General features: G+C 31.1%; 2 protein-coding genes across 2 annotated transcripts; both read left to right on the forward strand.

The window, feature by feature from the left end:
- The first annotated feature begins 647 nt into the window (after positions 1 to 647).
- Positions 648 to 1,494, forward strand: LOC127104778 (uncharacterized). The gene is made up of 2 exons (XM_051041934.1): positions 648 to 1,356; positions 1,477 to 1,494. The coding sequence occupies exons 1-2, from the start codon at positions 676 to 678 to the stop codon at positions 1,492 to 1,494; spliced, it is 699 nt and encodes a 232-aa protein (XP_050897891.1). The 5' UTR covers positions 648 to 675.
- A 210-nt stretch (positions 1,495 to 1,704) lies between these two features.
- Positions 1,705 to 3,154, forward strand: LOC127107862 (ADP-ribosylation factor-like protein 2). The gene is made up of 4 exons (XM_051045203.1): positions 1,705 to 1,784; positions 1,861 to 1,971; positions 2,433 to 2,595; positions 2,978 to 3,154. The coding sequence occupies exons 1-4, from the start codon at positions 1,720 to 1,722 to the stop codon at positions 3,095 to 3,097; spliced, it is 459 nt and encodes a 152-aa protein (XP_050901160.1). The 5' UTR covers positions 1,705 to 1,719; the 3' UTR covers positions 3,098 to 3,154.
- Positions 3,155 to 10,918: the final 7,764 nt, after the last annotated feature.

The raw sequence follows: 10,918 nt of genomic DNA on the forward strand, positions 1-10,918 counted from the left end.
TACTATCTATGTATGATTGTATTTTACCCATTTCTGTTTGTTGTGTGCTCCTCTGGGGTACATATGAACATATACAAGAGTAGATGTTTGATGCTAGAGGATGACCTTGTGCCTCTTTAGTTATTTATCATTCGGGTCTTAGTGGAGTCGCTCAGATATGTAATACTGGGGAATAAACACTACGCCAAAAATGACTTTTAACAGCGCATCTTAGACAGCGCTTTTAAAAGAAAGCGCTGTCTAAGGTTAAAATTAAAATAAAACACGGAAAATGTTCCAAAAAAATAATGAAAGCGCTGTCTAAGGGGGGGTCTTAGACAGCGCTTTCTAAAAGCGCTGTCTAAGACCCCCCTTAGACAGCGCTTTTAGAAAGCGCTTTTAAATATAGACCTTAGTCAGCGCTTTTGATAAAGCGATGTCTAAAGTCTTTAAATTAAAAAAAAAATTAAAACCAAAAGCGCTGTCTAAGGGGGGGTTTAGAAAGCGCTTTTGGAAAGCGCTGTCTAAGGCATACCTTAGAAAGCGCTTTCCACAAAAGCGCTGTCTAAGGTCTAATTAAAATAAAATTTCAGACTCCATTTCAATTTTCGTTCTCTGTTCTTTTGTTTTCCCTCCTGCGAATGTTGAAACCCTATCAGCGAAAACCATAACACATATGTGTAGTAGCGATTTGATATGTCGATTTTTTCTCCCACTTCTTCCACTCTTCCTTCTCATTCTCCAATTTCATCACCATGCTTTTCCCGCTTCGTCACCGCTTCATTCGGCCGTCGCATCCGCCGCCGCAGCCGCCGTCACAACAAACTCAAACCTTCCATCCCTACCACCACCACAACCACAACCTCTTTCGAACCCAAGCTCGAAGCCGTAATAGACCTCACAATCTTCCCTTCCTTCCATTCCAACATTCGTCAATTCGTTTCCTCCGGTGAAGCGGCATACCGCGATTTACAGACCTTGTTCACTCTCGACGAAAATCGCAGAGTCGTCGTTTCGTGCCGGCCTTCCACTATTCACTTCGTCGGAACTTCAGCTGCTTTGACTCTCGTAGCGTTTTCTGTTTTTAGAGTATTAATTGAATTGGTTTCTAGGTTAGCGCCGTGGCGGCGAAACGCGTCTGGTTATGGTAAATCTATGGTGCGCAGAGACCGGAGTCTTGGAGGGAAAGAGGTGGTTGTTGGATTGGGTTCCAGGAGCGGCGTTACGGCGCCGATTAAGCGGTCTTTGAAGAACAATAAGGTTGCAGTTCAAAGGAAATTGCCGAAATGGTGGCCAATTGTTAATAATCCCAATCATAGTGATTTTGATTTTGACCTAAATGAGCAAGAAGAATACAGAAGAGATACTTACAGACTGGTTCGAGGTTTTTCTTACTCTCATTTAACACTTTTTGCTTTTACTTTACAAACTTTTTTTTTTGTTTATTAACTCAACTGTTATCTGTTTATTTATGCACTTTCTTGTGTTGTATTGTAGGTAAAGACACTCTTCTAATTTCTCTACTGTTTTCCATCCTTTAATTCAAGTTGCAACTTACCCACTTGATTTCCAGCAATTATTGACAGTAGAATGGCTGCAAAAGACATCTCTGAGGGTGATATCATACAAGTTAGTTTTTTCTCCCACTGATTTACTTTATTCGATTATATGTAGTATGTGACAGAATTTGTATCCAACAACTGTGAAATCGGCGATGTTGTGACAGAATTCTCTCTAGGAATGGGTCTTCTCACCATCATTAGAAAAATCAAAAAGAAGGAAAAGGAAATGCGAATTCTTATGGTGTAAGTTTAGCTTCCAATTCCTTTTTCTTTGCTCTAGATTTTACTACATTAATTAATAGTTGAGATTTATATGCAGTGGGTTGGACAATTCTGGAAAAACTACAATCGTTTTGAAGATTAATGGGGAGGACACTAGTGTCATTAGTCCTACCCTTGGCTTCAACATCAAAACCATCGCCTACCAAAAGTAAAACCTTGCTTTATTTTCACCCCACAAATCACTTTAATTATATATGCATATCTCTGCTGCTGTCCATTTTTATTTTTGTCGATTGCTAATTATGTTAGTCATCATTTTTTGGGAATATGTGAATAAGAATAAGCTTCGTTAAAGTTTCAACTGAACATGGTTTATGCATTTTTCTGTGGCAAAGTATTATTCTTTTGTTTGATGGGGATAAACACATGATATTGCTTCTTAATTTGATTGTGGTATATTCTAAAACATGTTAGTTTTTTTGCTTTAAATTCTTTGAAAGTATTTGCTTGTGATTTCCATTTACAAAAAAAATTGCTTTTGATTTCCCTTTATAGTTACACAACATGCCAGGTCATTCTTCATATGTTAGCCTTTGTTTTGATGAGTTTCTTGCGTTGATTTACTATATTCTAGAATGCTGGGGCATTTATCCAAATTGGCAATGGCAGGTACACTCTAAATATATGGGATGTTGGAGGCCAAAAAACAATTCGATCTTACTGGAGAAACTACTTTGAGCAAACAGATGGTTTAGTTTGGGTAGTTGACAGTTCAGATCTTAGAAGGTTGGATGATTGCAAAATGGAGCTAGATAACCTTCTAAAGGAAGAGGTTTGTTCAATACAGATAGTTATTACTTGTCAGTAACAAATTAATTACATGCAGTACTTAACTGAAGATATTCAGACATTTTAGCCATACCAATTCATATCCCTTTATTTAATCTATTGATTGGGAAAGACTTGTGTGTCCTCTGTACTAATGCATCCAAGTAGAGTAGTTGCCCATAGTGAATCCGTTGGGAATTTTGGTCAAGAACCAAAGCATTATTTGTTATCTTGATTCCCTAGCACTTGAACAAAATGTTTTATTTCTCACTGTTAATTATTTAGGATGCTCAGATGGCATCGCGAATGAATACTCTGCTCTTCTCTAGATATTTGTGAGCTACTAGTATTTTCAAATGTCATTAATTTTGTTTTACATATGACAGAGACTATCTGGAGCATCCTTACTAATTCTAGCAAATAAACAAGATATTAAAGGTGCCCTTGCACCCGATGAAATAGCTAAGGTAAGCTTAATTTTATCCGGGTCTTTTTCTCTTACCTAAGTAACATTGTAGGGATTATGACTAAAAAAATACATCATGGTATGCTGAGAATTGACTGTAAGGTGTTTTTAAACACTTGATGTTCTATATAACTAGATGGGCTATTTACTTTAGTCCTCATAATTATCTTTCTGCAATGCTGCAATTATCTTAATAATTACTTGCAAAATCACTTATATAAAGAGATGCAATCAGGTTTCAATCACAGAACATATATACTTCACCATAAGTTGTTGCAAAATTCATTGATTTATAAAGCAAATATTTCCTGCACTGAAATCTGTGTAGAAGTTTCACAACATATTATTATCGTCCACTGAACTTAGTCTTTGTGAACATGGACAATTGGTTAATTGGTTGTTCAACTAATCCTAGATGTTGTATGAAATCAATAGTGTTTATGACTTAATACAATATCTATTAAAACAACATTATATTCTTAGCTGCAATGTTTAAAAGTCCAGAGTCTACGTAGAATCAGTAAAGGATTGAAATTTTTTAACTCGGGAATCGTAGTATGGATTGTAAGATCCTACTCCTAGTTAGGATCCATTCTACGGGTAGAAAAATATATTTAGATATGTATAATTTCCTTGCACATGCCCAAAAATCATCATATATGAAGAAAACAACTTCTAAATCATAACATTAAGTTAAGTTTATAATCATAAATTTATAAGTTCACAACCATAAATTCATACTCAAAACATAACCGTGACGGAGTACGTTCTTCTGATCCTCATGGACAATAAAGATGCGGAGAAGTTGTTTTTTATACCGTTTAATACCGGGTTAGCATTTCATTCTAAATTCATCTATTATAATTATTTTCCAAGTTACCATCTAACATTTGCCTAATCATTACAGTGGACATTGGTTGTTGCTCGCAATCAATCCTATCCGAGAAATTGTGTATTATCTTGACTCGTTAGGAAATGATTGGACAACATACCCGGATATGAAGGTCCTAATTGACACGTAAGTGAGAATGTTCAAAAATTTTCTTAGTTTATGTGAATTGTTCTAATTGCTTCATTTTTATTTTATTAGCGTCCTACAAGCTTTTCGGGCCCAACGAGATATCCAAACCTCAAGGAGGGGCGCCAACTCCATTACATGGATTAAAGTGGCGGTATATTTTTAATTACCACATTTTTTATTATATTAGTGATGACACTTGATAAAACTTAGGATTTATAATCCATATTTTTTTTTCATATGTAGTGTCCTCAACAACGTAATCAAATAGATTGCGGGTATTTCATGTTGAGGTTTATGCGAGATACTCTTGCTTTGGGCCGATTAAAGATTCCCACCGATGTATGTATTTCTAACTTATGAGTTATTTTATATTTACACATATCTCATATAATTAAATAGTTGGAATTAATTCAAAATATGTTATATTATTATGTAGTACTTTGAGGAATTCAAGTGTGCATTTTATACAAAGGATCAAGTGGACGAAATCAAAGAGGAGTGGTGTCAATTCATGATAGAGCTCAATGTTTGTTCATAAATTTGTGTAATTAATGTGTACATTTGTAGTATATGTAATGACTTGTAAATGTGTACATAAATTTGTATATATTTTGATACATTTAAGGCAAAATTGGTTTGAATTGGTATATATATATATATTTGTTAGCCAAAAATTGGTAGAAAAAAGGCCAAAATGGCATATATAAAATGTGATAATTGTCTGTCAAAATCTGGTTGAAAACAGGTAGAAATTCTGGTTTATAAACCTGGAAAAAATGTGGTTTAAAACAAAAGCTTCAAAAATTTTCGTATACCTTAGACAGCGCTTTTGTAAAAAGCGCTGTCTAAGGGGGGATTAGAAAGCGCTTTAGGCAAAAGCGCTGTCTAAGGGGGGGCTTAGACAGCGCTTTTTGAAAAGCGCTGTCTAAGGTATACCTAAAAAAATTAAAATAGGAGGGTCTTAGAAAGCGCTTTTGGCCAAAGCGCTGTCTAAGGGGGTGGGGCTTAGACAGCGCTTTTCAAAAGCGCTGTCTAAGGTATACCTAAAAAATTTAAAATAAGAGGGTCTTATAAAGCGCTTTTGGCCAAAGCGCTGTCTAAGGGGGGGGGGGGGCTTAGACAGCGCTTTTAAGATTTAAAAAAGCGCTGTCTAAACCTTTAGCAGCGGAGGTTTAGACAGCGCTTTTAAGCGCTGTCTAAGGCTAAAAAAAGCGCTGTCTAAGGTCTTGTTTGTTGTAGTGAAACAGTTCTTTATTTTTTTTTGTTATATGTCTTATTTCCTTTGAGGATTGTTGAACCACTTTCTCATTCATTGTTTTTGAGATTCATATGTTAAACCTTTAGTTTTTCCGCTGCTTATTTCTGAAAGTGTTAAATTGTGGTTCTTTCATGCTACATGACACTCTATTTGTTGAGTTATATGAAATATTTTATTAAATGCTGAGTCGGGGAGATAAGGTGTTACATATGTTGTATCAGATAGGGGTGGCAAAATGGATGAATTGGATAATTAATGAATGAATCAAAACAATATATTAATCCACCAACAATCCATTAAAGCTTCTTTAAAAATATCCAATCCGATCCATCTATTAAGAAAAAAAATTCATCCAATCCATCAATTAACATCTTTTTAATGTAAGGATATCCATTCATCCAACAAATTAATTTAAATATTTTATTTAATATTTAATAATTTGTATTTTATTATATATATATATTATATATATATATATATATATATATTATATATATAATATATATAATATATATATATATATATTTCTTTTTAATTTCACAAATAATTTTTTGAACAATTTTTTATTATTAATTCAGTAAGCAATTTTGTGTATTTTTTATTAAGTAAATAGTTTGTGTATTTAAACAATTTTGTTAAACAATTTTATGGATATTATGTAACAAGTACTGTAATTTTTATAAATATACAGATTTTGTTTTTTATGAATACTGTAATAATTTTATAGTTTTATTTAATCATTCAGTAAACAATTAATTCAGTATTTAACTACTTAATAATTTAGTAAACAATCCATCCATTTTTTTATTAATAATTCAGTAAATTTTTAATATTATTTTAAATTGTACTGAATTACAATTTAAAATTTATTTTTTTTATTAATATTCCGGTTTTTTTTCTATCTATTTTATATATTTAAAATTACAGTACTTATTAAAACTCGCGTATTTTTCTATTTGACCATGAATAACATGTTATTATCTAAGAAAATGAAGATTACTTGAATTTGTAAAATGAAAAGTGAAAACCATCACGTTATATTATTATTAAATCAATTAAAAAATTCAATCATAAAACTAATACTAATTCTAAGATAAGATAGAAATAGTTTCTATCGGAAGATTATGATTCACCAAAATATTCTCTTGTTAAACATTCTAAAGATAGGCATTTCATTAGAAGTTCACATAGCTAAACTTGCAACACTAAAATTGAATCACCAATCATATAATTTTTATCAAACAATTCCAAATCACCATCATTAAAATGAAAAATCTCAACATTAACTCATAACCCATCCTAATTAACAAGTGTATTTAACACTATTTGATTTGTTAAGAATATAAAAAAACGAAAAGATGTAAATTGTTTAACAAGTGACATTCAAACTACTAATAAACCTTCAACTACAATTGGTTATCAAAAGAGGTAAAATACTAAAAAAATATTTTACTACTAAAATTCTAAGAGTTCAAGTATTCAAACTTCAAGTTATAACCCCTTTGTAGAATCTTCTCCCAAAATAGATGACATCTTCAAGTAATCTCAAGTTATGGAAAAGAATGCTGAAAGGTCTTCAACAAAATCAGATCCATCAAAATCAAATGCAGCTACAAAAAATAATCAAAGTAGAAAACAATTAAACATACGTTAATTATAAAAGAAGATAAATGAAAATAACACAAATAGAAAGGCTATAGATACTAACTTGGAGTTCCACAAGCCAATCATGTGTACACAATAATGCTTCAATATTTTCAAGTAAAAGAGCGCTTCAATATTTATCAAGTATACGTCCACCTATACTAAATGTTGATTTTGATGCAACTGTAGTTTGGAATGCTCAAAAGGTTACGTGCCAATATAGAAAGTTTGAGATATTTACCCTCATTTGCTTTCCAATATTGCAAAACATCCAAACCAACACATTCTTCATGGTAAATTTTTATCATTCAAATAAGTTCCTAATCAGACTCATTTTTTGATGGTCCACAAAATTTACTTTCGCAAGTCCCAAAATCCTGCAAGTCATTTGAGGGAACGTTTGGACTACCTCTACTTGACCTTTGTGAAGAGGAAATGCCTGTCTCATTCAAGGACTTGAGATATTCTTGAAAAAAAGCTTTCTAACTTACCAAATATCAACTTTGCAACTTGTACATCCTCACCACCTAACAACCTCACATAGCACCAATCAATAAACTACAACTTATATCTAGGATCTAAGATGACAGCAAATGATAGGATAACACTATAAGAATTCCAATATTAATCAAAAAAATTCTTCACTCTTCTAGCCATGCAACATATTGATTTTGTTTTTCAAACTCACTATGGTCAACACATGCAACTTCCTTGATTTTCATATGAATTCTACACAACACTAAAATAGAGGTTTGCGGTTGGATAAGTGCTACAAAAAAAATATAGTGATATCATAAAATGGCTTCAAAATATCAGCTATGGTTTTTACCTCATCTCACTCCGCGTTTGATAACAACAATCAAAATAGGAATCAATATCGCTTAGGAGGGTAAAAGCTTCTCGTTGACTAATAACAGTCTCAAGCACCAGATAAGTGAGATTTCACCTAATAGGCAAGTCTTGACGAAATGACTTAGAAGTCACATTTGAGAGTTGCTCTAAACAAGATGCAAATTTTAACTTTCGAGCCTCTGGGCCTTATATATTTCACACACAATCTAATTTTCTCCAAAGATTCATCTATCACCTTTAAACCAGCATGAACAATTAGGTTTAAGATTTATGTTCCACATCTAACATGAAAACATGCTCCTTCTGCTATCTGTCCTAATCTTGATAATAAATGTTTCTTCAATATATTCACCATAACACCATTTTTAGATGCATTGTCTAAAGTAACTGTGAATATCTTTTTCTCAATACCCCATTCATTTAACAAACTTATTAACTTCTCATCCAAATTAAAACTGATGTGAGGTCGTGAACAATAAATGAAGGATAATAATTTTTTCTTTAACTCCCAATTCCTATGAATAAAATGTGCAGTCAAAACCATACATTGATTTATATTTATTGCAGACCATAGATAGGATAGGATGTTAAACAATTTTTTTTCTAGAATTGACGGTAAATAGGATTTTAAGTTTTCTTTTTCTTTTCTATACACCTTAATAACATCACACTTCGCAGTGTTTCTAGAAATTGACTTAATATCAGGGTGCAAAAAATAATGTACCTCAATTATCCTTTCATGTTCAACAAAAGTAAAAGGATAATTGTATTTGACAACTACCTCATAAATATTTCCCTATACTTTTCTTGATTCAATGGCAGATAAGAAGATCCATTTCCTCTTCCAACATATTTCATTGCATGTTTGATCAAATTTGAAGTGTCACCGTCATCTCTAGCTAGCCATGTAAATTTTATCACAATTTTTGCATTCGGTCTTTGGGAGTCCTTTATTGTCAACAAATTTTTAAAAAAATTCTCAAGCCATAGAAGTTTTTGTTCTTTTTGAACTAGGGACCGGACTTTCATCAACTTCATCCTCAATTTAATTACGAGTGCATCCACTTTGATAGACATATTTCCTATAATTTGACAAAGATTAAAGGTGATTGCAAAGGAAATCAAACTAAATTATCAAATAAAATAAACAACAATTAAACCTACATGAACAATCCCCTTCGATAGATGTTGGATTTTTATTAATTTAATTGGACAAGACTAAATAAATCAAATGCACAAAAAAAAAAGAAATAAAAATGTTATTCTTACACCATATTCTACACCTACACCGTATTTTACTGTTCACCAATACGGTGAATAGTAAAATATTATAATAATATATTATTTTTAAAAAATATATAAAAAATCATTATTTTTTAATATTTTTTTATTACCTAAATGTTTATTAACTAATTTCATGATTTTTTTGACCAATTTCATAACTTGTATTAACCAATTTTGGTGGTTATAAAAAATTATTTTTAAAGTCTGGACGTTTATTAACCAATTTCATAGTTTCATTAGCCAACATTTTAATTTTCATTAACCAACTTTGATTTCTCACTAAAAATTATTTTTAATATCTGAACGTTTATTAACCAACTTCATCACTTTATTAACCAACTTTTTACATTTAATTAACCAACTTTTTTCACTATTTTAAGTTACTGTTCATGTGTATTGTTTATAGACACTGTTCACGTATACTGTTTATGTATTGTTCACGTACTATTCATAAATATATTATTTTATTTTTAAAATATACTATTCACCGTATAAATACGGTGAGGTGAACCATGTATATGATGTAAGTATTTAGTGTAAAAAATGGTATATGAATAACAATGCCTTTAAAGAAAAATGAGGTTAGAGTAACTTGGACATACAAGTGGCAAACAAAAAATAAGATGGGTGTAGAATAAGCAATAACACAACATCTTTTAAATAGTGTGCAAATGATATATCATCAACAGTTCTTAAGATGTACTTGGTTATAGTTATATAACAACTCAAACAATATAAACTGATGGCTCCTAAATTTTTCTCCCTAAGATCCTCGTAATGATGAAATCAAACTTATATACCTAGACAAAACAATTTTAAACTTTTAGTATTGCTGTCTCATATGACTAAAGTTATTTAAATTAAATACTATTAATTACTATTACTCTACCATATTTGATTCAATTGCTACTATATTTTGGATATAATAATAATATATCTCATACTCATATTTCAGACTCAGTGTATGGAATTTCAAGTCGAAAACTAAAATTTACACAAGCTAGATAATTGGATTTAAATTCCTTCCAACAACGTGGAAACTACAAAGTGGCCATTGACTCATTGAGCTTAATTTCAATGTTAGAAGGTAGTTTAGTGGGACTTTTTTCTTACAATACGCCAATGCTGAAATAATATTCCCACAATGTTCCAGTTTGAAATTTTTTTCTCAAACTGCCCCATTTTTTATTTAGGTTCGTCCATTCATGAGACGAGTTGCTGAAGGGCCTTTTACGTTGGGTAGGCTCGGCCATTCATTGGCCGAGCTAGTGAAGGGATTTTTTTTTTAATTTTAAAAACTATTATATAATTAAATAATTTTATTAAAATTATTATTAAATAGTTTTCTAATTAATTTTATATTTAATTAATATAATTGATTTTTTTAAAAATAATAATAATATTTTTATAAAATACAAATAATAGTTTTCTAATATTGTTTTATTAAAATATTAATAATAAAAATGATTACTTTTTATAATATTAATAATAAAAATAAATTTTTTTATATATTAATAATAAAAATGATATGTTTCCCTCCAAAATTTCAATAATTTTTTGGGAATGATATGTTTCCCTCCAAAATTTCAATGACCGAGCAATTGCTTTGTGTTTGTACTGTCTCGGCCAATGATTGGCCGAGTATTCAAGTATTAATTTTCTATAAATAGCAGAACTTGTAGAAATGTAACTCAAATCACAAAATCCTTTCTTTTGGTAAGAATGTCTGTTTGGGGTCTTGTATTTTATGGACAAGGTGAAAAAATCAGTGTTTGCCTTGATCCGCAATGGAATTTCAGAAC

Source organism: Lathyrus oleraceus, chromosome 7, assembly GCF_024323335.1.
Source record: "Lathyrus oleraceus cultivar Zhongwan6 chromosome 7, CAAS_Psat_ZW6_1.0, whole genome shotgun sequence".
Lineage (NCBI taxonomy): Eukaryota > Viridiplantae > Streptophyta > Magnoliopsida > Fabales > Fabaceae > Lathyrus > Lathyrus oleraceus.

Bases quoted from the DNA above. Each gene is read 5' to 3' on its own strand.
- LOC127104778 (XM_051041934.1), top strand. From the start codon at position 676: ATGTCGATTTTTTCTCCCACTTCTTCCACTCTTCCTTCTCATTCTCCA.
- LOC127107862 (XM_051045203.1), top strand. From the start codon at position 1,720: ATGGGTCTTCTCACCATCATTAGAAAAATCAAAAAGAAGGAAAAGGAA. The intron at 1,972-2,432 runs GTAAAACCTTGC...TGGCAATGGCAG, and splicing joins AAAACCATCGCCTACCAAAA to GTACACTCTAAATATATGGG. The intron at 2,596-2,977 runs GTTTGTTCAATA...TACATATGACAG, and splicing joins ATAACCTTCTAAAGGAAGAG to AGACTATCTGGAGCATCCTT.